General features: G+C 40.2%; 1 protein-coding gene across 8 annotated transcripts in view; it reads left to right on the forward strand.

Annotated features, from left to right (window-relative positions):
* PHF21A (PHD finger protein 21A) overlaps window positions 1-26,669 on the forward strand; it is a 129,390-nt gene that overhangs the window by 40,791 nt on the left and 61,930 nt on the right. For 7 of the 8 annotated variants that reach the window (XM_028727242.2, XM_077928838.1, XM_028727232.2 and 4 more), the window contains exons 4-5: window positions 5,285-5,317; window positions 6,035-6,100. In XM_028727242.2, coding sequence (XP_028583075.2) covers window positions 5,285-5,317; window positions 6,035-6,100 — 99 coding nt within the window. Of the gene's footprint in view, window positions 1-3,826; window positions 3,964-5,284; window positions 5,318-6,034; window positions 6,101-26,669 lie in introns of all 8 variants that reach the window. The other variant, XM_028727224.2, reaches the window with a different exon arrangement.

Raw genomic sequence — 26,669 nt, forward strand, 5'->3', positions numbered from 1 at the left:
AACAAACGGGCCCTTTGGAGTAGCAGCAACAGGTCTTACAATCTTTCTCCTCCCTTTCAGCTCATAAATTGCAGCTATTGAATCTGAATTTATAATCTCCAATCCTTATACAACATTAAAAAGAAAAAGAAATGTGGACTATATTGACTTCATTTCGTTTATGAATTGTTTTCCATGAGCAACACCCTGAACAACAAACTTCACTTACAAATATCAACTTTACAAATGTATATAAAATTCAAAATAAAACCTTCACTTAAAAGGCTTATGGGGGCGAAGGAAGATCTTCCATAGTCACCAAGAAGATAATAGAGATGGTGCTTGTCTAATATTACTGAGAGGGCATTCTAGTGGGTAGGTAGGTGTTGCTAAAATGATTTCACGGGAAGTTTTGTGTAGAACTTTGGAAAATAGTAAGTACAGCATGTTTGTAGATGAAAGAGTGTGTTTTTTATTTTTATTTTTTTTAATTGTCTTATTCGTGTTTGGATTTTCAGAGCTCTAAGGACATAATCCTACTAATTTAACAAGCTTTTCCTCTGAAGAAACACCTTTAAGACAATTCTTATAACTTTAGAAAAGAGTCATTAGAACCAACCTGGCCTGCATTTATTATCAGGACCTCGGCAGCTGAGCTGTGAGGAACATTTTCAGCTGTGTCAATTGGGTTTTTGGTGAACCCCCAGCATAGGTTAGGTAAGATTGCTATAGTCTATAGGGGTTATAGTTTCCCTCCAGGATCTAATTCTGGCTGAGTCCCAATTTTAAGTGTTTGTAGCAGGTGTGGAACAGTAAGGACAGAGGAGAGAATTCTGTGAACTGACCATCTTGCTGTCTACTATCTCCCTGCCTGAGCTGGTGCGAAATGGTCTCTTAATTCAAGTGTTGAGGATCCTCTAAGCAATGCCAAGGCTTAGGGTGGTGGTTTATTATTTTCAGGGTGGTGGTGTTGTTGTGTTGTGATGGTGGTTAGGATTTGCTTCCCCTGAGTTATCCCAAAGCAATTTGCAATATAATAAAAACATATATAAAACAATTATATGTATAAAAACAGTTAAAGCAATTGCATATGTAAGACATTAAAAACAACAGCATCAATTATAAATATAAAAACGGTCTCAAAAAGCAGCACATACATAAAAACAATTCAGATCCAGTACAGTTTCCAACTGGGATAAAGATCTCTATTTAAAAGTATTGTTGAAAGAGCCACTGAAAAGGCAATAAGAAAAGGTGCCTGCCTGATATACAATGGCTTTAACTGCCATCCTCACAATTGTGGTTTGTTGAAACATGGCAACAGCCTATACATGTTATAGGCTACATTCCATATTTTTTTTAAAAGATGATATGCTTCTCATATGTGCTGCATAGCATGGCATGGCAGGACAGAATCTCAAACAAAGATATCCTCTGAATTTTCTGTCTTCCAGTGTGAACAGTTCATTCAGTGCTGATGACCGTGTTGAAAATATGTTATGGGCCAGTGGATCAGTTATATTTTACATTGGGTATATTTCAAAGTGTTTTACATCTAGATTTCAACATGGTTAACTCTAAACAATAGATGGCAGGCATGGTTTACTTATTGTACAGTGTACTTGTTTTAAGAACTCAAGTTTGACAATTTCCAGCCTGTTTCTAATGTCAACGCAATAAACCAGCCTCTATTTCTGTGTTACTTGCTAGTAAGTTCAATTTTTGTGGAACTTTTATGTAATTTATGCAAGAGCTCAGTATAAAAATAATTTGAATGGAATCTAACTTAGCGCTAAATGAACATTCCACCCGTGCAAGAATTTCTCCTTGCATGGTGGGACATTCTACCCCTCTCCTCCTCCCTACCCTGTGGAGAACATTTATGCACATGGAAACTTGCAAATTGCTCAGAAAGTGCACAGTCCTACACCCCAAATGGAGCAGGTGAGGCCCACTAAGGTCAGTGGGAACTAGTCACGAGTAAATTTGTATAGATTTTTGTAATTGTGAAAGATCCATCAGACTTGGGATATTCATTGAGCATATTTTATAGCAAATAATCTTTGCTAGATAGATCCTGTCATTGATTGCATTGTTTGTATAGACATTGCTAACAACATTGTGGGTATCTCTGAATGTAAATTCAACTGCACAGTCAACTTTATCCTCTCAGACCTGAGTTCTTTTCAGTCTAAATCAAAGCTCTTGTAGACAATTCTGACACCATTTTCTAACATTAAGGTAGATGCTGTGGGTGTGTACATAAATAAATATTTCGCTCATGTAGTTGACCAGCTCACTGGTAACACTGACTCATATGCAGACTGAGAAAAATGGTTGTGTGGAATTATTTACAAAAGTGAGACATTTACGACAAAACAAAATATGGAGAACAGTTCTTCACAAGTTGTGCATGGCTTGCCCTTATGCAGGACATGTAAATATAAAGGCCAACAGCTCTTGCCTTCAGATTACCAAACCATGTCAAACTTGTCCAGGGTTAATCTCTTAAGAGTTTGAGTTTGCATTTGAAGTAGTAGAATTAGCACTGAAATAACAAGGTTTTTTGGGGAGATGTAGTTGATGGATCTTTCACATAGTTGCAATCATATACACGTTTATTTGTGACTAGGTGCATTTGAACTCTATGGGATTATCTGCTTTGTATGTGCTGTATGAGACTATTGTGTCAGTGATCTGCAAGCTTTCATATATGCAGATATAGCTGGAACTGAAATATTTTGATTCTAAATATAGTCTGCAAAAAACAGACCATTTTCAGGGAGCAACATATGTATGCGCCTGAAAACAATTATCCACCCATTATATGGTTTGTCAGGTCAGCTTGATTGTGTCAGTCATCATCTCCAACTGGAGATCAGCACTACAAAGCTGATAGCACTAACTATGTGATTGTCTTTCATGCATAGTTCCAACTCAGTAACCAAGGCAATACATACAGCTCTGGATACTGGATATAGTGAAACAGCATGTGAAAGCCTCAGTCTTGCTGGGTTGAATCCAAGACTTTGCTTGCACAAACGTAAGCACCACTCATGTACAGGTTGTGGGTGAGGCACTCATTCTTTCACATCATGACATTGCACACAATTTGGAAAAGCCTTACTGTCCTGGGGCAGTTTTCCAGTGGGCACATGTGGCTGTGGGATAGGGAGACAACTCCCCCCCCCCCCGGTAAATGAACATTGGAAGCACTTCCACTCATGTGGAGGTAAGTATTGTGTCTAAGTCTTTACGTATAGGTTTATGTACTGGCCCCACCCCAGCTAAGGAAGGCATACGTCTGATACTTAAGTCTTTATTGACAAGAGAAGCATTTACAGCAGCTTCCACGGTACTCCAGGTACACATGCGCTTCTAGCCTCTAGGCAGTTGCCCACACGTCTGGGCCCTGTGGAGCGTTGCAACAACAGTGGGACCATGTACTCCACCTCCCCACTGGCTTATATACCCTTCTCTGACGGGTTGCACACACATAACCTGAGACATCTCCTGCATGGAAGTCGTTGTGTCTCTTCCCTCTTCAAGTTCCTTCTGTTTCTAGGAGACAATGGCATAGAGGATGGTGAGGCCTGATCAGCCTCTTCCTCCACCTCTGGCAGGTCCTGTGTCACCCCCTGTTCATCCCTAACAGCCGTGCTCCTTCTTCTTCCCCCTGCTCTGGCTCCTGCCTCATGAGTAGCACTGAACCGCATAATTGCTGACACCCTCTCCCAGGTCAGTCTCCTCCCCCCTTGCTTTGGCCACACACTCATCAGAGCGCTGTCAGCCCTTGACAGAATAATAAACAGAGTTCACATGCTCATTGCCATTTTTGATCCCTTAGCATCTTTGTCACTTTCAAACAAGAAAGATGGATAGAAAAGAAAACAGAAAGAAAGAAAGCTGCAAATCTTCTAGCAAGTGACTGTGGGGTGATGAAAAATGCATCTCAGGTTTATTTTGTCCATTCCTGCAATTTTGGTAATTCAGAGTTTGTGTCCCTCTAAATTCAAATTATTAACCTACAAAAGAAAGTATTCTTAAATACATCAAAAGCAAATTTTGACAGACTTTGCTCACCCCAGAATTAGAATAACTTCAGCATTAAATAGTTGTGGGAATGTAATGGTCAATACCTTTCTGCTTTAAAGCACAAGCCTCTCCTTTGAATTCAATGGTACCTGTGTTCTTTGCATGAAAGTGTGTTCTGTCAGGCGAGACATGAGGAGACTATTATAGATAGTGCATTTCTGCATCCAAAAACTTCTCTCTGTGTGTGCTCATGTGTTGGGGAGAAGTAACCAAATAGGAAATCAGTTCCCCTGCCCCCCCAGCAGTATGCCATTTTATTTAGAATGATGTTGTCGTGCTGCTCCTAAGTACAAAAAGTATTTGTTAGGAACTGTGGGAAATATCACTAAATCCTCATATGGGTATAGTACAAAATTGTTTACTAGTGTCAATTTAATTAATTTTGATAGATCAAACACATATTCTCTATGTATTAACCTAGCAGATTTATAGTGCTATGAGAAGTTAATTTATCTATTCAAGCCATTAGCTCCTGTAATTTAGCTGGATTACACAGTTTAATTCTCAAGCAAGCCTTTTAAAATCACTGAATAAGCTTCGTATCAAGACCAAGAATCAAGTGGTCAGAGGGAATATTTCTAATGTGCTCTCCCAGATATGACAAACATCCTATGCCACTTGGTTTTTATACTGACTTTTTAAAAATATCAAAAAGTACCCAGAGAAGCAGAATACCTGAGGAATTTATTAGGTTCTTTGGAGATTTTTTTTGTGTGAGTCGGGAAACTTAACCTGAAGTGCCAATTCTTACAGAATTATTGTTTTCATTTATTTGTAAAACACCAAAATACTAGGTGCTTTTGCTAACACCAGTAACAAGCCCCTGCTTTCTGACTTACAACTTAAGTATAGAAAAGTAGCACAAAGAAGCAGGGCAAGGGATCCAGCAAAGTTTCTTCTTTGACTTCTGTCCCTCAACCAAGACCACATGAAGGCAATTCTGTAGTTTTTGATTATATAGATAGCTTTTTTTGCAACCGAACTGATTGTCTGTGTTGCTTTTTATATTAGTTTAAGATTGTAGTTTTAGTTTAGCTTACCCAGCTTTATCCCTAGTAGCAGCATACTTAAACATGTGAATAAGGGTGGCAGAAATAAGCAACACCTTTTATGAAAAATCCAGTTTTAGTCATGGACAACTGTATAGGTTTTGCTTGCAGAACGTTCAGTAAAGCACATGCAATACTAATACCACTGTCTTCTATTTTAGAAATTGGTTGCCCAAATGAAGCAGGATCCACAGGTAAATATGTTTTACACTCTTCAGCATGTTTATATACACTCTTCATTCCTGAAGTCAGAATACAAACATTTCTCTTGGTGCATTTTTCACAAAGTGAAATAGAAAAATTCATCAGATTATATATTAAGTATACGGTCTCAATATTATTTCTGACAGTGTTTTATTCACAAGAAGATTCTTAAAAACCATACCATGAGGAAGGTAGCGGTTTGTTTATTTAGTTCACCAAAATTGTAACATTGGAGGTGCATTCATTCCCCCCCCCCCCATGTATACTATAGACACATTCTGGGGCAAAAGGTTTTAAGTGTGAAATAGCCTTTGGAGATGGGGTGGTGGTTTAATGTTAGATGTATCTTTAAAAATAATTTCAGTTTTCTTTAGTGGAGCACATCACTGAAAGAAAATGTGGAGCATATTGTAGGGAACTCCTTGATGTCCTTGTTAATTAAGTCTTAAATGGCATTTCATGTCTTCATGAAATACATGAAAATGCCACCCAAATGATGCTAAATATTGAAAAGAGCCATAAAACTGTAGCACCAGGCACTTCAAATAGGCTTCACTGTTGTGCTGTTTAAGCAATCCCATTGGTTACAACCTAGAGGCGCTTTATTTATAGCATTCCTATGAGTTTTAAAGTCCTCCTACTATTCTTTATTAAGAATTGAAAGAGCTTTCTCACAGATACTTTTTTCCCTCTCTCTTTCTAATCAGAATGCTGATCTGAAGAAACAGCTTCATGAACTCCAAGCCAAAATCACAGCTTTGAGTGAGAAACAGGTAGGGAAACTGGTATATTTTTAATAGCATCTTCTAAAGATACGTCTTCTCCCAGCTACCACGAAAACTGTTAATTTTTTTCCCATGTGTGAAAGTAAGTGTGGGCATCCAACACTTTTTGGCTCTGGTTTGATGTATATAGCAAAACAAAAATAAATATTGGATGCACCAGTCATAGATAAAGTTTATCTCGTGCAATGTGGTGCTGGAAATTTGTGAGGCAGACTAATATAGAAGTAGGAAGACATTGGACATTCGAAGTGTTGCACATATGAAATAATCACGGTTGTTACAATGTGCCTGTCAAAATAAGATACTAGGTTTAGTTATTGAACTTCAGATGTATCTGATTCTTTTTTTAAAATCCCACTTACTTCCACATGGTGGGAGGTGGAAGTTGCTGGCCTTAACAGCTGTGGCTGGATGCCCCCTTTTCTCTCAACTTTTCCTCCTCTGCTGGCTGTGTTGTATGCTGGAGCTCATCTGTGGCTGCGACCAGTTGCAGGTGTATTATGAGGCATGTCTTGGATGTGGACCAGAAGGAAAAAAGTTTTCCCTCTGGTCCGCTCCCTGGCTATAAAAGCCAGCTGCGCCATGGTCCCAGCCTCAGTTCAGCTTGGGATTCCCTGCTCACTCTTCCCTTATTCTAGATGTTTGTGGGCTGCCCAATAGTATGCAAGCACGTCCCATGGGGTTGCTCTGCTGAGGAAGCCTTCGGTCACTGTATTCGGGGCCAGGCAGACTCATTTGCATTCAGACTAATTGGGCCTGTCTGGGGGCTTCGCCTACCTCATAGCAACGGTCACAAATTATGGCAGATAAGGCATTGGGTTGGATTCTTAGCTTTCATTGAGCAAGGGTGGGCGGACCTCACCCTGCTCCACAGTATCAGAGTATCCCTTTAATGGGATCCTTGGGCAGGGGGGTTAGCCCAATTTGATGTACATCATAGGGCAACCTTCAGCCTTGGTTAACCCTGCTAAGCATCTGCCAGGAGTCAGGCTAGTTGATGTTAGGATACAAAACCAATGCCGGCACCAAAAAGTTCTGATATCTGTAAAATTGTGGCCTCTTTAAATCCCAATACTGTTGTCCTGTGTTTTGTTGCAACTAATGTCATATCTGCCCCACCTTACCCATGGCTCCATTGTGCCTAGGCTTGCAGTTGAAAATCTGGTTGGTTATTGGTTGGATTCAAGGTGCTGACCATTGTTTGCCACTTTGGTTTTCATTCCGATGGAGTAGGTGATGGGGGAAGATGGGAGTGCATGACTCCTGAGGTTACCCCCAATTGCCAAATTGTGGTTTTGCATTGTGCCTTTTAAATATTTAACAATGGTTCAGTTTAGAACAAAAGTTCTATATGTGCATGTGCATTATAGGCTAAGAGGGAATTTCTAATGAAGTTCCATTTCTGACTTGAGCCAGTAGAAGACACAAATAAATGTCTTGTGACCTTTTGTAAATTGTATTTCCTCGTGTTTTCCCACCTAAGATATTTGTCATGGCCATTTTGAGAGTTATACCAAGTGTCATGTACAGATTTTTATTTTTTGTGCTGAATATAACTACTGCTTTTGCATTGTGAATGGTGGTACTTTACTTTTTAACTGTGTTGGTATCTGGCTGGGGCATAGGTTTAATTATTTCTGTGCAGAAAGCCTTTGTGAATCGAGCTGCTGTTTAGAAAAGGTAGTTAGGAGTACTTACTATTTCTATCCAAGCTGGTGCACTAGAATTATAGGTAACATTACTGTGGAGTTGCAGCTGTTTATATGCTGTGGGGAGGTTGTTCATAATGTAATACAATTATTTATACAGTATCCCATCTTTGATGATAATGATCCTTCCAAGGCAGCTTACTAATAGTAGTAGTAGTAGTAATAATAATAATAATAATAATAATAATAATAATAATAATAATAATAATACAATAATAACATTACTATTAGATGACAGTAAACCTTACCAACTCATCAAGATCTGTCCCACAGGGCAGTTGGTGCCCAGTGACCCTGTGCAGGAGGAGGGGACTGCTCAGTTGGAACAGGCTGTAATGTTACCTTTGCTTCCCTCCCTCCCTGTCCTGTTCCTTCCCCATTTTCCCCTAATGAGGGTGAACTGAGTCTCCATGCACCAGTGGAATTGGCAGAACTTATGCACATCAAATCACCTTCTCTCAATATTCAAAGAGTTCTGAACCCCTCCAACACTGTTTTTACTTTCGGCCTCCCAGATGCTGGAAGAAGCAAACATAATAGTGTAACAGATCTTCTACTTTTCCATTGATGCAAGATACAATGGTTGCATTCGGGAAAGAGGTTTTTAAAACAAACTTACCTCGCTACTAGAGTTGTTCAGCAATGGAATAACATTTTATGGAAGGCAGTGAAATCTCCTTGTATGAATGTTCTTAAGAAAAGTGTGAACAGTCATCTGTGGAAAACTGCTTTGTCATAGAATCGCTTATAACAGGGCAGAGGGTAGCCTAGAGTGCTCACTGGGTGAAGTTCAACTCTATTGTATTGCAGTAGTGGAGGGAAAATCCTATAGTGTTATTTTCCTACCTGCTCTCCCCCACTCCCCACACTGTAAACCACTGCCTGTTTATCTTACCAAAAACTTAATATCCTCAGTATGGAGTAAAATATTAAATTAAGGCACTCCCAAGTGTGTACCAATGCCCATGACTATACTAGAGCTTTCTCCCTGGGGGTTCAGATATTGAGAGCTCAGTGAGAAGCAGAGGGGGAAGACAACAAGATAATGTATTTATCGAGAAGTGGAGCCTTTTTATAATGTACTGGAATAATAAGGTACAGGATAATGTAAACCCATTTGTGTTCCTTGGAACATTGTGATATTAATTTATTATGGTTGACTTTTGTATGGAAATCTGTTCCTATATGTACATAGATACTCCATAACGAAGTTTTTAACTAAAGTATGCTCTCTTAAATTCAGCTCAACCTAGCGCATGTGGTGGTGCATTGATGGGGACTAAATCCACTGTAGCTTTACATTGTGGTTAAACTTCCTAGTTACAGGAGATGGAGCTCAAGCAGGCATCATGTTTCTTTTTAAAGAACTGATTTCAACAATTTCTGCTGCTTACTACTTGAAAAGTAACTGAATCAAGCTGGGTCATGGTCACTGTGGCCTGAATCCAATACTGTCAGCATTAACTTTGTTTTTATTTTAAAAGAGGTTGAAATGAGATGGAACATGGTTAAAAGCAGAATGGCAAACGCTTTAACTCACGGAATCCTACACATCATAACGTTATGCTGATATGTCTGCCACTTCAGTCTCTGTCCTAATTTTCCTCAGTAAAGGTTGCTTTGTTTCTTAATTCTGTGTCATGAACTATGCTAGTCCCTAGGAAACAGCCAGCAAGAATTGGCTAACATTCTTTCTGAGACTTTAAAGAGGCAACAGCTTTAACTTGTGTTTCTGAATAATTACCAGGCCCCTAAAATGCAACTGAGTGTTCCAGTGAATGAATGATCAGAATGTTAGCAACTAGTTGTGCACTGAAGGCAAATCTAGTCGGTTACTTAAAAGTTTTTAAGGTTAATATTGGTGATTTGTTCTCTGAAGTTGGCATAATAATGTGTGTGTCAGTAAATTCTTTAGCTGGTGCAGAGGGCCCCTGATTGTTTCAGGGCAAGTTTGATGCAATGCCAATAGATGAGTCATATTAACTTACCAATTCATATGTTGAGCCAGGGAGAGAAGGCTGTATATTGATGGAGAGGCTGTGGTATTAGGTGGAGCAAATTTTGTATAAAGGTTGGTTTTCTGGCCTGATTTGACAGTCTTTTTAAAAGTCATGTAAGAGGAAAATTAAAAACTTAATATTATAGATTATAATGGGTAGTAGCTGCTAGTTCTTTCTTCTTACAGAAGTGTTTTCTAGATAAATCACAAGTGTTCTGTACATAGGGGAGAAGCATAATTTGGCTATTGTGATGAATTTTTATCTTTTCATTGAGTTGCAGTTTGTAGTATTTTTGTAAAAGCTGTTTTAAAAAGTGATTAGCTTGCAAATAACATGCCGATATTACCATGCAGCCAGCATAGAAACACAAGCGTTTGGCATCTTAACAACATTTACCTTTTATCAAGCAAGACTCATGAAGGAGAGACAGTCCTGACTCTGCCTGCCCAGTGCCCACTGTGTCTGCCCATGCTGGTTGTGGAAGACAAGACTTTTCTTCCACCACAACTAGCGTGGAAGTCTAGTGGCTTGGCAGAGAAGGGATGGAGTGATCTGAACTCATCCACCAGCCTGCTCACTTGGCTGTATGGAATTCCATGTGTTTGCCTATGACTAGCAGGCTACTTTCTTAAATACAAGGCTGATAATAGTAAATGCTCAGCTTGCTAAATACGCTTACTTAAGCTTTGGAACTTCTCCTATACTGACAGCGTGTCACTTAGGAAATGTGCACTTCAGTGTCAGAAGCTGCAAACCAGCTTTAGATCATACTGCAGGATTATTTTTGAGGTACTGTTAAATATCAAAGCAGTCAAGTTTTCAATCCGGGGGGGGGGGGGGGAGAGGACCTGAAGAAAGATGAAAACTGTTATTAGGATCGTTGTTTCTAACTTTCAAAACTTTATTGTATTTTGAGATGGCCTACTTTAAGTGTGAAACAAGATGGTGAGTTAGGAATTTTAATAACTTTACAACAATATAGTGCACAGTACGCTTTGAGATAGGAAGTCTTCCTCTTTAGTAGATAAAGTTATGTAACTAGAGCAGTTTTGTTTACCGTCCCTTTGAATTTCTAAATATCTGCTGCTGACACGAACAGCAAAAAATTCATGTTTATATAGAAAGTGTTTTCTGATGGGCGCTCTTTGTTTTTATATTATGTTTTTATACCATAGGGCCCCAATCTTATGCGCTCTTACTTCGGAATAAGCTCTATGAAATTCAGGGGGACTTAACTCAGAATACACATTCACAGGATGAGACTGTAAATTGCAAGATTAATCCTTTTACAGGGGAGTGAAGTATGTGTTTATGTCATCCACTGAACCAAATTCTTGTGCGCGCCTCTCTTCCCCGTTTTCAGAATGCATTTCGGAACTTAAGTGCTCCTTGCTATAGTAAATGTGATTACCCTTCCGCTGCCTTTCTGAAAGAATAGATTTTTCAGGCAACAATACTTAAAGTACTAGCTAGAGGGAGGCATTACTCCCAGTTACAACTGTAGCAAGAATAAGGAAACACTGAAGTAAGCCATTCTCTCTCCCTCCCCCACTCTGTGATTTCTAACACAGAACAAAAACACAGTAGGAGTTTTTTTGGGGGGGGGGCAGGGATGGTGACAGTTCCATACTGCAAAACACCTCAACGCAATAAAGGAATTTACTCCCCTATCTTGTTTCTTGCTTTTCTGGCTGTATATGTGACTGTATATGGTACAAGCTGGACTGGACAAGCAATAGTGCATGTAGCAACAACTTTGAGATTTGATAATGGCCACTCTGGCAGGTTGGAAAGCTGATTGTAAGGGAGGTTGATTATAGGAAGCCTTTGATCCCACATCTAAATATATCTTGAGGAACAAACCAGAACTTCCTATTCTAGTCTCCACCTACTGTTTTTGTGTTTAATATTAGAAAAATGTTCAGAATTGAAGTAGATCCATAGGATTCATTCCAGGATAATACAACCTATTCTGAATGCCAGTATGCAGAATTTATTTTTACTTTATTTGGGAGGAAGTAAAATATTGTGATACAGGACTTTTACCTACAACGCCGCTTCCTTTGCAGGCAATCACATACAGATAATTAATAAAAGTTAATTCTTTTAGAGAGCATATCAGTTGATTTACTTTCATTTGTGAGTCCTAGAAAACAAGATTTTCCCTGCCATAAGATGTATAAGAGCTCAAAAACTGCTGTCAAGTGTAAGCAGCACTTGCAATTCCCCCCGCATCATAAAGCAGGTGGCAAGGAACTTTTTTGGTTCTGGGGGTCAGGTCTTTATCTGGCTTCACCTTGCAGGCCATCTTTGACAGGTGGGTAGGGCAGTTCACCTGTCAATCACATAATGTCACTATGATGCCACATAAAGCAGACATTGGCTCTGGCAGGGACTGTTCCATTGAGCAGCAATGAAGAAAAGGGGGTCTGCTTGCTGTATGTGCAATGAAAGAAAGCAAACTCAGTTTTTTATCTGATGCTGATCCTTTTCAGAGGCTGAAGAAATCAGTGCAGGACAAGCTTTCCGAGAAGATTCCGCCCATCAGCTGATGAAATCATCAGATAGGCGGGGTGTGTGGTTTAGAGCAGATATCTACAGACCTTTCAGATCCTGGATCCACTTTTGACCTAAACATATATTTGGGGACCTATTTCTTAATCTTTTACCATGTATTTGCATGGCAGTAGTGTTCTTTTTATTACCCACCTTGGGTCAGACTGCAACCCACTAGTGTGGAGCTTTCTAAACTTTTCATGTCGGTGACACACTTCTTAGACATGCATCATTTCGTGACACAGTAATTTAGTTTTACTAGCAAACGAGAGGTTAAACTAACCTCTTTCTAGTCCCTGGAGGAGCATGGGGAGCGTTTGCACCACACACCTACATACTGCAGCCAACACACTAACATGTCGTGACACACAGTTTAGAAAGCTCTGCACTAGTGGGTCCCAATGCACCAGCTTAGGGGAAATGGTTTCACGGTCCAAATGGGATTCCCTGGTGGGGCCAAATTGGCCCCTGGGTTGGAAGTTCCCCACTTCTGCCATAAACCAAACTCAGTTCTTAGTTGTTAGCTTTCTTGGCTGAACTTCAGGCTTTTACTAAATTGCATAATAAAAGTTGCATCCTCAATAAAACCTTGTATAGAGAGTGCGCTTATAATTTTCAAAATGCCTTGTAGTGCTAATTTGTGTTTTGTTCTCACAGTCATGCTATTATTTCCTTCTTTTGGATATGGAAAATTCAGACTGAGAGTTAATGATTTGACCAAAGTCTGACAGAGGTGAGACTTTGATACCCATCTCTCTGACCAGTGTTAGAAACTCAGATATGCAGTCATACCTCTTGTTACATTCAGTTCAGGTTACGTCTTTTCAGGTTGCGACCTGCAGCGACCTGGAAGTACCGGAAAGGGTTACTTCCGGGTTTTGCCGCATGCACAGGCACGCAAAATGGTGTCACGTGCATGCGCAGAAGCGGTGAATCATGACTTGCGCAGACGCGGGTTGCATTCCTCTCAGGTTGCAAATGGATCCCGTTCACAACCAGAGGTACCACTGTATAAGCTAATCACCAAATAAGCTAAACACCTTAAACCTAGGTTGTGGTTGCCACAATGCAATGTTTAGGCACCCTTTTTTGCAATGTGATTTGTTGTTGCTGTTATCCATTTCATTTCTATGCCACTTTATATTTTAAAGAACAAATATCAAAGCAGTTTGCAATACTTTAAAACGTCAAATAAAACAACCCAGAATAATAGAAATTTAAGCTTCAAGGAAAATATTTCATATCTTTCTCTCTAACTGACATTTTGCTTCCCTTATATTTTATTTACCTACTGAATTTATATAGCTGCTCCATAAGTACTGGTTAGAGTGTTTGACTAGTGTCTGGGAGATCAGGGTTCAAATCCCCTCTTAACCTACTTCATAGGGTCATTGTAGGGATTTACTGAGGACGGGGTGAACCACATACTCCTTGGAGAAGAAGGTGGGATATAAATCAACAAATGAGCTCTTCGGCTTACCTGCTTAAGAAAGCTGGAGGAGTTAGTCAGATGGAGATGTCAGTTGCCAACCTGGCATCCAGAGATCTCCATGTGGTCCAATTGGACCTGCACCAGTCACAAAACACGCCGGGCACCTGGGGTTTTTTGAATGCTGCCTCTGACTGAACTTCAGCTCTCCTGGAGTGTACTGATTCACTTAAGCCACTGTCTCTTCCGAGTTTGTACTTTTGTAAGGCTCAGGGCATCCCTCAACCCAAATGCAGTTTAGTGCTTTTTCAGAACACTTGCCCTAGACAAGAAAGAAGTTAATTACTTTTTAGTTGCCTCAAAAGGCCTGCTCTCGCTCCCCTCTCCCAGGAATTATGCTTTAAAGGAAACTTCTTGATCCTAGTATTTAAGAGATATATTACATTGGTAAAAGCGGATGCAGTTTTTAAGTAATACACATCAACTTTTTAGGAAGGAAGAAAGAAGGAAGAATTGACTAGTGTGAAAGCTTGAACACTAAGGGCCAAACTAGATGTGATGTAGTTGCATGAATTGCAACATGCGCCTTTTTAAGGATGTGAATAGGAGAAACCCGAGCAGCCATTGGTGGCTTTTCTTGAAAAGCAAACAGCATCTTTAGAGATGCATGTTTATAGTCAGGAACAAGCAGGGGGAGAAAGAGTTAAAGCTCCCCTTCCCACTCCCCATAGTCCCAGTGCTGCTATTTACACAACAAAAAAATGCTGATGTCTTAAAAGAAACATACCACTGCACCATTCTGGATGTCCTTAGAGCTGACTCACATATAAGAGGCAATGAATATAGTCAGGGAAGGCAGGTCCACTGGGGCATAGCCTTCCCAGGGAAAATGTAAAGCTTTTTTTAAAAAAAAAAATCCTCAAAATTTCAAAGTCACACACTCTTTCCTGTCCCAAACACATTTTTTGCTCCCTTTAATATACAGAGGCATTTCTGTCAATCAACTCTCTATCCAGCACAGGAGTCAGAATTGCTTCAGAAACAGCCCAGTTTGGTGGTGGCATTGGCCTAACAGAATCATAAATTGCTTCTAAGTATGCTCAGAGCTGTTTTCTTGAAGGCCCAAGAATTAGCAGGGGGTGCTTCTTACTCTGAGGGCCTTTCTTTTCATTTAGTCCAGTATTTGTTTTGTGACCTTGCTAGAAGAACAAGGAAGCAACAGTGGGTCTCTTTCTGTTATAAATATCCACTTTTTTACTTAATTATCTTGCTTTTTAAAAAATTGGGGAATTGGAAGTAGAAATGGTGGGATGGCTTGTGTATGTGTTGCAACGAACTCTGTATTAAGCATTTCCCCAAATTCACTTATTAAAAGCTGCAGCAGCTCTTTCGGGTGGGACAGGGCAGGTAAGGTTGTTGGAAGCCGCCCAGAGTGACTGGGGAGGCCTGACCAGATGGGTCGGGTTTAAGTAATAAATTATTACTATTAATATTATTATGGCAGATCTGAGCCATGTCCAGTTCCAGAGTATTTCCCAGAGTATTTCCAGAAAAAGCGTGTGGGAACCCCTGACAAGGAATACATATTGAATGCAAAGGAACCCTGCCACTATTATTTCTGCCTTGCTCTTTTGTGAGTTTGTCAGTGAATTTCTAAAAGAAAACTTTTGGGCTCTGATACTGTCTGAATATGACTCCACATCCTTCCCTACACCTGGAAGATACTCTCCTAAATCTCAGACATAATAGAGGTTGAGTATAATAAGTCTGGTGTGATGAACTCTGCACATGAGCAGGACTGAGCCATTCATGCAGATATGTTCTGATGTGCTTTGGCTCAAATGAAACATGAATTCAAAACCTTGTGTCATGTGGTATGGCTTAATTTCTAAACAAGAGGTATGGAGTCAGTCTTGCCTGAAAATTATAGTGGGCCTTCTTACATGGAAGCTCATTCCCTTTCCTTAGATGTGCAGAGAATAATGGATGTGTATGTTTGTTTTTAGAGAGGAGGAGGCAGTGGCACTCGGCACATGTGTAATTGCAAGTCAGAATGTTACCAGTTGCCACTGGGTAGAGTCCCCCTCTGTTCTGGAATTCTTACAAGGGAGTGGTATTAGCCACTGACATGCAAGACACTTGTGGCAAGGTTTCCTTCTTGAATTCTGCTTGGCATTTTTACTGCTTGTATTGGCCACATTTGAGAAAAAAACAGCACCCTTGCTGTGCACATCTACCTGCCTTGTTCTTTTTCTGTTTGTGCTGTACCTATTACATACTCTAATTATTTTTAAAGATTTGTACACAACAAAAATGCATACACATATCTCACCTCTTTAATAATAATTCAGAGAAGCATATATAGGTTTCCCAGGCGCTCTGACATCTTTGTGCACTAAACAGACCTGCTTAGCATCAGAAAGGTTGCTGCACCACGTGCCTTTAGACCACTGCCTTGGCCCTTGTAGGGAAGAACAGTAGCTGCCAGATGTAGCAACATTTTTTGCCATGGGTGATCATGTTCAGATAATTATGAGATACAGAAACACATTCACATGACTAGCACAGCAGGAACAAGCATTGCTCTTTCAATATGCTTTCAGCTGTAGCTGTTGCTGTCTTTGCGCTTTAAATCAGCAAAAGACAACTTGTATTCTGTGTTTTTTGTTTGGTCTAATGGTGTTTGTCTGTTTTGTCAGTGGAGACTATGACTAGGGAGAAAATAATACAGATTTTGCCTGGGTTAAGTTTTGTCTGTCTGAAAATTAATTGTAAATATTTGCTTGTTACTTGTACCTGCAGTGATGCAATAAATGTTGGTACTAAAAGCCTCCCAAAATTTCCACGAATGTAAATAGAAACATTGCATTGGATCCAAAGGGTGCCTTTGCAAATGCCATGTGTGCAACGTAATTTTCCCTCTCCCTCTGAATGTGTTGCCTGTCACAAGCACCTTCTGTGAGAAGGGAGAATTACCCAGATTTGGGTGGAAGTATATGGGCTGTTTGGACACTGGCAGGGTAGATTCATTGAGACTCCATTATAGTATTTCTTCTTGATTAAAAATGTTCTATGCAAGAAAATTCATAGTTTTAGATTTGCAGTGATCTCATTTTCTAATACCCATCTTTTGAGGTTTGCTTATCTGGGCAAGATGTTTTAGACCATCACTATTAATCATGATGGTATTTAGTGACTCTAATCAGGTATTGCGAAATTCATTAACAGGTCATTTTTCCTGCAGAAGAAAGGGGGAAAGCAAATGAAGAAACAGGCTACTCCCTCACTGGAAGCATTTGGGAATTTCTGGTCTCAAAAGCAGAATCATAATAAAGAAAATTCTGACCTTGAAGAAAAGGAAGAGCAGCAAATAACAAGCTATTGCAATGGAAAGGCTGAGAGAGACCATGGCAGTTATTGGAACTGAGTGGGCTACTTTCTTGCTTTTTTCTTTCAAAGCATGAAGCCTGTAGAAAAGCCATGTGTTCCAATGCTTTCTGACATTCTGCCCCCTAAGAGAACTTTTTTGATGGAAAGCACTTCAAACAGTGTTGCTTGTATTTAACATTGTTGGAATTATATACTGTTGTTCTGGTTTCCATCAACCAGGTAGGGCTGGTGGGGCCCATAACTACCGTTAGCTTTAGGAAGTGTCATAAGGTCTCTAAAGCTTTCACTTTACTGGTCAAAGATCAAGGTCAGAATAGTATTTGGTTCGGAGTCCTCCCTTCTGTAAGAAATATGGGTCAGGTAGACTGCATGAGGGAACATAAAGTTGACTGTTCATAGCTGACAGAATAACCAGGATCTGACTGAGGCACTTGATTGAAGTAACAGAAGCATTTGTAAATCTATCCAAATACAGTATATATTATAGCAATTAGGGGTTTTTGCTGTTGTCTTTTAGAGAGGGGAGGCTATTCTAATTTTTATATTTCTAAGTTCTCATGTGTGTGTCTCCGAAGTGTTCCATGCCAGTAAGTTGACTGCATGTTGTTTGACAACGTTCAAATACTGTTGAATATTCCATGATGCCAAGAATGCCAGTGTGTCTCAATGGCAACTTACTTTTTACATTTCATTATGACATCATTCATCAGCAAGTGAGGGCTTCTTACACCCTACTCTGCAGTGGTCAGGCAAATTTAGCACCAGAGAAAACTTCTCTTATTGGCCGACATCTATAACTGCAAGCATGCTCAAATAGGAACTGTCACCTGTTACATGCCTCACTATTTAGGAGCACCTGTGATTCTACCTTGCTTGCAGTAGGAAGCAGGAAGTGCCACTTTTATTTATGCATTTCATGGAGAAAGTGGATAGAGATTTATTTATTTATTAATCTATTTCATAATGCTAGATGAATGGTATGGATTCTGCCTTACTAGAGAGGAACTCTGCTAACAGAGTATGCTTCTGTTGGCAGAGGAGAGGTGGCGGTTTCACCAATTGCCCCTTCCCCCTGCAATTTTATAAAATCTGCTCTGGAGGGTTGGCATGGGGTGGTGACTCTGTGGGTTGCATGGGGAAAGGCCTCCATTTCCATTTCCTTAAATGGGAACCTCTGCTGGATCTGCTTTGTGGAACAAAATGTCTGGCTTTTATTCTGTTTTAAATATTTATTGTGTATGTAGTTAGCTACCTCAAGAGTCTTTGAAAAATGGGATAGAGAAATTTTAATAAATGATTCAATCTGAGGTTTTACAATTGGGCAGGTTGTTACATCTTTACTTGTTTTAGAAACCTCCTTATTGTTTCCAAGCTAAACTTATTTGATACATTTATTTATCTACCGTGGTCACTTTCAACTTAAATAAACCTTCCCTCCAGTATACTATTGTCTCCTCTGTTGTGTTTGTATAGTAATTTTCCTTTATTTTTTGCTGTGGTTTTAATAAAGTTAAACAGACCTGACTTTTTCAACCACCACACCTGAGATGAGTTTTCAATTTCTGTGCTCCTTTTAATTGCTTTTCTTCACTTGTGTTTGACTACTGTATTTTGAGAGGAATGAATTCTAAGTTGGATGGATCTTTCCCAATGAAGTCTTGTCAGTACATTCGGTGTACTGTCAGTGCACAAGAAATGCAATATGAATACTACTTGTGACTATAGATTTGCTTATTCAAGAGCATGTTAATTTGTTGGTTTAGGACTTGCTCAATGTAACGCTTTCTGAATACTGTAATATATTTGTGTTGAGGCTGTCTACTATACACTTGATTAGGAAAATAAATTGAGGAAGGATTAATAATAATGTCTGCAACAGTGGTTCTTCATATGCTACAGAATATAACTGACAGTTTCCACAGTCAGTAATGCTGAGCTTGGAGGGAATGGTTGTTCCAGCTGTGAAACAGCTTAGTTTAATTATGAGCTGGAAGCTCCACCCCTTTCTGGCTCTGACAGACCCTGATCTAGGCAAATGAGCATACATGCCCCTCCCACTTCCTAAGTGCAGCTAGATCCTGCCTGTTCCTGTTATTAGGGGGTTGGGATGGTTCCCAAATGACTGATGTTGAGCCCTCTGGTTCTAGGACAGGGATGTTTGGATCCAGTGGCTCCGCAGTGCCACTGGCAGTGCAGAGATATAAACTAGTGGCATATAATTATGCTCAAAAATAACTTAGTGACTTAAAAAACAACAACTTGCAAAGTTCCCCACAAAGTTTGTTGACACAAATAAAGTTAAACAGCTTTACCATCTCTAAACTGTCAGTGAATACCTACGATTGTTTAATCTAAATATAAACATTGAGGGGGAAAGAATACATCACTACATAAATTTACAATATAATGATGAAATGGGGAAGTTTTCCAAGATTGCAGTCTCTATTTGTCTCAAGCTTTCCCCCTCCCCTTTTTAGGGGGGAATCCATAATTTTTCTACAAAATTGTCCTTTATCCTCTATATGAAAGTGGCAAGTACCCAAACTTATTTCAGGTTTGAATAATATTGTTCAGAATTGGATTTGATCTTATGAAATTGGGACTTGCAAATTGGGGTGGATGGAAAGAATAATAATAATTTAATAATAATTATTATTTCTACCCCGTCCATCTTGCTGGGTTTCCCCAGCCACTCTGGGCAGCTTACAACAGAACATTAAAAACAGAATAAAACTTCAAACATTAAAAACATTAAACAGGGCTGCCTTCAGATGTCTTCTAAAAGTCAAACAGTTGTTTATTTCCTTGACATCTGATGGGAGGGCGTTTCACAGGGCAGGCACCACTACCGAGAAGGCCCTCTGCCTGGTTTCCTGTAACCTCACTTCTCGCTGTGAGGGAACTGCCAGAAGGCCCTCGGCACTGGAACTCAGTGTCTGGGCTGAACAATGGGGGTGGAGACGCTCCTTCAGTTATACTGGGCCAAGGCTGTTTAGGGCTTTGAAGGTTAGCCCCAACCCTTTGAATTGTGCTCAGAAACACACTGGGAGCCAACTTTCAAGGCCGGTGTTATATGGCCTCGGCGGCCACTCCCAGTCACCAGTCTAGCTGCGGCTAGAATGTATATAAGAATGGTTTGAAAGGAGGAGAAATTGCACCCTTATCTGCCATCACATTCTGTGCAACCTGCAGTTGATCTCTGGGACCTATTTTCAAAAGCCCACAAGCAAAGGCATGTGGGATAGGTAGAAGGTTGAGGACAAAGGGAGGAATTAAAGTTTTGCTCCTCCTTCTGTCATGAGCCAAGATACATATGTATGCTGAATTCGCACAGAGCCACACATTCATAGATGAATACTCTCAAGTATGTGCTCATATCAACAGATCCCACCTGCACATCATTGTATGCATGGACACATAATCCTGTTTACCTATTAATCTCCCTGACCAATGTCAGGTGACCATGTGTGGCCATGGGCAGATTCCTATTAAGCTGGTGGAAGTTGTGAGGTGGGGGTGCGTGAAGAAACAAGGATCACTTTGCTTGGGGAAGTTGTTTTCTACTGTTGCTTCTTGGCAGAGTGTGTGTGTCTGCCCATTTTGGACCGTACTCCTGTGGGCCCCTGGCATATGGCCACTCAGTATTATCTCTGAGGAGATTCAACCTTTGACAGAAAAAAGATTTCCTACCCTGGCTTAAGGGAAGTGGCCCTGCACTATCCTTGGGTTACATGAGTTTTGGGAAATGGGGGCAATAGAGGTATTGCTTTGACACCCCCATGTTTTATTTATTTTTGTTAGAAATCCTTTCCTGCACTGGGTGATTTAATCTCCATGATTGTCTGGATGCAGACAGACCAAGATGCTATGTTGTCAAGATCATTTGGGAAATCATTATCTCCATTTCCCCTTTAGAGTGCTACTTTCTGAAATTCACTGTGCTGGGCCAGAATATTACATTTTGAAGGATTTTCTTCAGCATCTGTAGACATAATTAGTGTAGTTCAGTTGACCTAAAGTATCTACATCTATTTTTTTTTTTGTAGCTACAAAAAAACTCTATATTTTTTCTTGTGACATTAGGATTTTTTAAATAAGATAATAGTTCCTAAATAGGTTTTGTACATTGGGCCCCAAACATATTTAAGCAACATAAATTCATTGAAATTATTGAGATTGCATGTATTTAAGTCTTGAAAGAAGTGATGTTATATATATAAATTGATGGGCTAAGACAAGCCAAAGGAACTTCTTTCAGCTTCTGGTGTATTAAGAATTGGTACAGTGAATCACACCTTTTCTTTAGCATAATATAATAGCATGGCTGATATTTGAAATAAACTACATAGAAGTTAACTTGACATATTTATTCTGGCGACACTATGAGTGTAGATCTATACAGAATTCATTTACACGAATCAGTGACCTGTATGACATTTGGCAAGTGAAAAATAAATTTCTCCTTACAGCTTCTATTTGCAGTTTAAAGGAGTATTATCATTTTTATTAGATTTTTCTACCATATACTTCAAGAGAAGTAATGAATGAACTGTAGCACTATGCAGAAAGCACTTACTTTCTGGCCATGATCTCATGTGTGCAAGAAGGGGGTGAACTATTTTCAATGAGGAGTAAATATTACAATTTTAGTTTTCGAAAACTCTTTATCTGGTCAAAAACTCTAACTGGTCAAGTGTTTCAAACGTCATCTCAACCTTTTGGTGCTTAATTTGGCTTCTCTGTGAGCAGAACATTACAGCAAGAACATATTGAGGACTCATTACATCAAATTATAGTATGTTGGAAGAGAATGTGTGTGACTATTAAAATAATCTCTTTCTGAAAATGAAATAATCTCAAAGTGATCCATTGACTTGCATAAAATGTTAGTAATCAATAGCTCTTCATGGGAGCTCATAGTGAATTCTTCTGAAGAAAACCTGACCTGAACATCCTAGCTAATGCTGCTCTTGAGTTCATAGGAACATAACGTTTTGTAAAAGCTGTTTTCCCCCTTTAGGATTATATTGAATTTCGAGTAGATTGCTGCAAAAGAAAGTATATTTGGCAGAACTTTCATTGTTCTCTGTGGAGCAGTTATTGACGTAACAAATGGACAGAATTTGTCTCTGCATGGGAACATGTTATATACATGGACTTGTTGACTGAGCCACAAGTCAAGGCTCTCTTTTTGAACTGTGTTTTTAGGAAGGAATTACATTTTTAAAACCTGTCTTTTGACTAAAGTATTTGTGGGAAATAGATTTGTGGGCCCATCTATTCCGTAGTTGGGATGCGAGTGGTGCTGTGGGTTAAACCACAGAGCCTAGGACTCGCAGATCAGAAGGTCGGTGGTTTGAATCCCCATGACGGGGTGAGCTCCCATTGCTTGGTCCCTGCTCCTGCCAACCTAGCAATTCGAAAGCACATCAAAGTGCAAATAGATAAATAGGTACCGCTCCGGCAGAAGGTAAACTGCGTTTCCGTGCGCTGCTCTGGTTCGCCAGAAGCAGCTTAGTCATGCTGGCCACATGACCCGGAAGCTGTACGCCACCTCCCTCGGCCAATAAAGCGAGATGAGCGCCACAACCCCAGAGTCGGTCACAACGGGACCTAATGGTCAGGGGTCCCTTTACCTTTACCTTATTCCGTAGTTTTCCAGTCTGGAACTTTACCTCTGTATTTTAGACAGTATTGTAATTTGGCACTTGCCATTATTACCTGTGACCACTTTCAGTTTACTGCTTAGAGTGCTGCTCCTGACTTTTTCAGCTGGTCCAGTTGCTACTATAATTGCCTGATACTGACTCATTAATACCTGCTGGGAAATGGCAGCAGGAATAGAGCACCACACATAGCCACCCTGTTCAGCACAGAACAAGCACTACGATGGCAGCATGTGTGGATGCTTTTTAGCTTTAGAGCTTTTAGCTATTTTAAGGCTAGAAAAGGGGTAGAAAGGAAGGGGAGAGTGAGGGTGTGTGAGCATCTCAAGTTGCACTTTCAGCTTTGTCAACTTTGTCAAGTTGCACATTCAACTTATAGTAGCAGCAGTGGCGAAGAGAGGCGGAGAAGGGCAAATGCAGCAGCAGGGAGTCTGTCACTGTTCCTGGAGTAGTTATTCATAATGCTGACTTTAGAGATGAAGGACATGACCAAACTACACTACAGTTCAATCAAGGAGGCTGTATAGCTCAGCCTTGCAGTAACTGGGAGGATGGTTCCATCAGAGGAAGGCCAAGGAATCCAACAGTAAGGCAGACACGGCCCAGAGCTGGTGTGAAGACATTGTTCTAGTAGATTTAGTGATGGCTGGGCACTTCATAATCAATTTTGATTTTCTGAACCACTTTGAAACATGCTGGGACTCTTTCTAAGCACTTTCCATAACAAACCAAAACAAAACTTTGAGAAACTTACCTCAGCATCTAGCCAGCCCTCTATCCCACAATCTACCTTAGCGAAGAGGGATAATAGAGTTGCTGTGATGGCTTCTGTAGCTACAGAAGCCTCATTTTTTGAAGGCATAGGCATTCCTGGATCCTTCTGAGTGTGCTCAAACGATCCATTCTGCTTGGGAACTCAGGAAATAGTTCCCAATGCCTCTCTGCTTAACACATTGGGTGATGATGGATTAGGAACTCATTTATCAGCTGCCTAGCAGTAGTGGAACTCATTTGAGCACTGACCAGGTTCAGATGCAGCCAAGGAAGTAGTCATTTGGGAACCAGGCCTGACCTTCAGGAAGCATTTGAGCATAATGGCTTGATTCCAAATTTTGGTGCCATTGCTGCTTTGGTTTGTTCTATACTTCCAGGATACGTTTTATAATCAGTACATTTAGGTAAACTATTTCATAGCACTAGGTAAAGGTACCCCTGCCCATACGGGCCAGTCTTGCCAGACTCTAGGGTTGTGCGCTCATCTCACTCTATAGGCCGGGAGCCAGCGCTGTCCGCAGACACTTCCGGGTCACGTGGCCAGCGTGACAAGCTGCATCTGGTGAGCCAGCGCAGCACACGGAACGCCGTTTACCTTCCCGCTGGTAAGCGGTCCCTATTTATCTACTTGCACCCGGAGGTGCTTTCGAACTGCTAGGTTGGCAGGCGCTGGGACCGAGCAGCGGGAGCGCACCCCGCCGCGGGGATTCGAATCACCGACCTTTCGATCGGCAAGCCCTAGGCGCTGAGGTTTTACCCACAGCGCCACCCGCCACTATTTCATAGCACTAGGCTGTGGGAATTCTGCATACAGAAGGGTCTCAGTGCTGAAGACTTAGAAAATGGTGGTTTCATGACCTGATAATAGCTGGTGTGAGGTGTGGCATGTTCTTCATAGGACAACAGAGTGCCATATACAAACAGAAACTTAATCAATAAAAAATGTTTCAAGCATGTTATACTCGGGTTCGTTATTTTCTGTTTAGTTTCTTGAATATTGTCAGTTGAAAGAAAATTGCTTGACCACCTAGGGACTACCTTCTCCCATGTCAACTTTTCTCTATGATCAAGTGGAAAGATGTTGCTTCTCTCTATTTGTGCAGGGTGGAGAGACACAATTGATGACATTCTTGCTACAATCTGTCATCCTTGCTTTTTTACCAACATAACTCCTGTCTCCCCATTTGTAGACTGAGAGTAGGTTACATTATTAGTATACTGTCCTCTGAGACTCCTAAGTGAAACATTAATGTCAGGGCTGTTGTATGGCAGTGCAATCTTTCCAGATCAGCAGTACATGAGCAATATAATATGCAGACTGGATTTTCTGAAGTCATCATTTTGATTTAAATATTCATACTTCAACAAAAGGGGAAAGCTGCTGCTGACTTATGAAAGTGGGTCAAGGTTTTGTTTGTTTTCAAATGGCCCTGTTTGGTCGTTTGTGATGCGTGACTGCTATTCCAGGCCTGGGAAATGGTTTGGCAGTATTTATATCTACTTGTGCCTATATTATTTTTATAGGCAGATATATATTTAAGTCAATTTAAATATATATCTAATACTGAACTTCTTTGTAAGTGTGAAATAACTTGCAAATACTGTTTTATCCATTCTTCTTAGAGGATGCGAGTTGTGTTAGTCTGTTCCAGGAAACAAAAACCAAAGAGGCACTTTCAACAAATGCATTGTGGCATAAAGTGGGCCAAAGGGGTCATAAGACTGTTGGTTGATTTTGAATGAGAGGCAACACCAACCAATAATTTGCATCATATATGTGCAGAAAAGATACAGTGTTGGAAGTCACATTTCTTTGACAAAACTGGTAAAAAGAAAATTGCAAGTGCTTGCAGTTGCTTTCATTAGGTACTTTGGATTTTTTGACTCACTAAACCGACTTTGTTTGGAATGTGTTTTTGCATTCATTCATTTACTGAAAAAGCTGTATCCCACTGCTTCTGCTCCAAAGAGTGAGATTTCCAGTGTTCTACCTAGCTTTTCTTTGTAGGGTTGGTTTCAGTTTTTGCAAGCTGGTGACACTGACAAGGGGCATGTCAGAATGTGCTTTCAAAACCTTTGCATTTCATGGCTGATTAAAGCTAGCTTTGGGTTCTATTGAGCTTGCACTTTTTGGTACATAAGAATCTACATTTGCTGAATAAGTTTTCCGCTAGTATACAGCAGGGATGAGGAACATCCAGCCCATGTGCAAAACTTTCTAGTTTGGCCCACAATACAGTTTCCCTCAAATCATGCCCATCTGTCAAATATGGCCCATCACAGATGGGAAGATAAGGAACTGACCCACCAGCCAGAAGAGGTTCCCTACCCTGGCATATAGGATGTTCTTTATATTTAAAAGTGTCTAATGTTTGTAATGATTTTAAAAACACAGTCACTTTGCAATATGATAGACACAGTACAAAAGGAAAAAGTTATGAGGGAAGAGAAAACAAGCAAATTCAGGTACTAATTCTTCATAAAGGCACATTGGTCTTTGTGAGCAAATTTCTTCCCAGAAATGTTATATACCAGATTGTCTGAAAACTTTCTTACGGCAGTTCAAGTAGTACTTTGTCTCCATTTATCTATGACTATTAAGTAATTTGGTATACCTATTACTCATGTGGCTGCATTTCTCCTGAGGCCATTATTGTAAAATTGCTGTCAAAACAAATTAAAGTAAAATAACTTAAGCTCAAGGGGCCAAAGATTTTTCTTATTAGTAGAAACAGAGGTAGATATATTTCTTTCAAGTATGTATCATAGGTGTGGTTACTTGGAATGATGTTAGGTAGGAAGTCAGGGATTCCAAGATGGAGCATGTTGGGAGTTGAGTTGTTGAAAACCATGAATTGCCTAAGAACACCACACAGTGAACCGTTGATGTACGTAGGTGGGTGTGGTCCTGCTTGGTAGCCTGACTGAAAAACCACGGAAAAGTCTCAAGTTTGTGTAGTAATAGTTGTTGTAGTAGTAGTAGTTGGTATTAAAATTATCATCGATTTGTCATGATGATCTGCATCTGGATTC

This window comes from Podarcis muralis, chromosome 1 (genome assembly GCF_964188315.1).
Source record: "Podarcis muralis chromosome 1, rPodMur119.hap1.1, whole genome shotgun sequence".
Classification (NCBI taxonomy): domain Eukaryota; kingdom Metazoa; phylum Chordata; class Lepidosauria; order Squamata; family Lacertidae; genus Podarcis; species Podarcis muralis.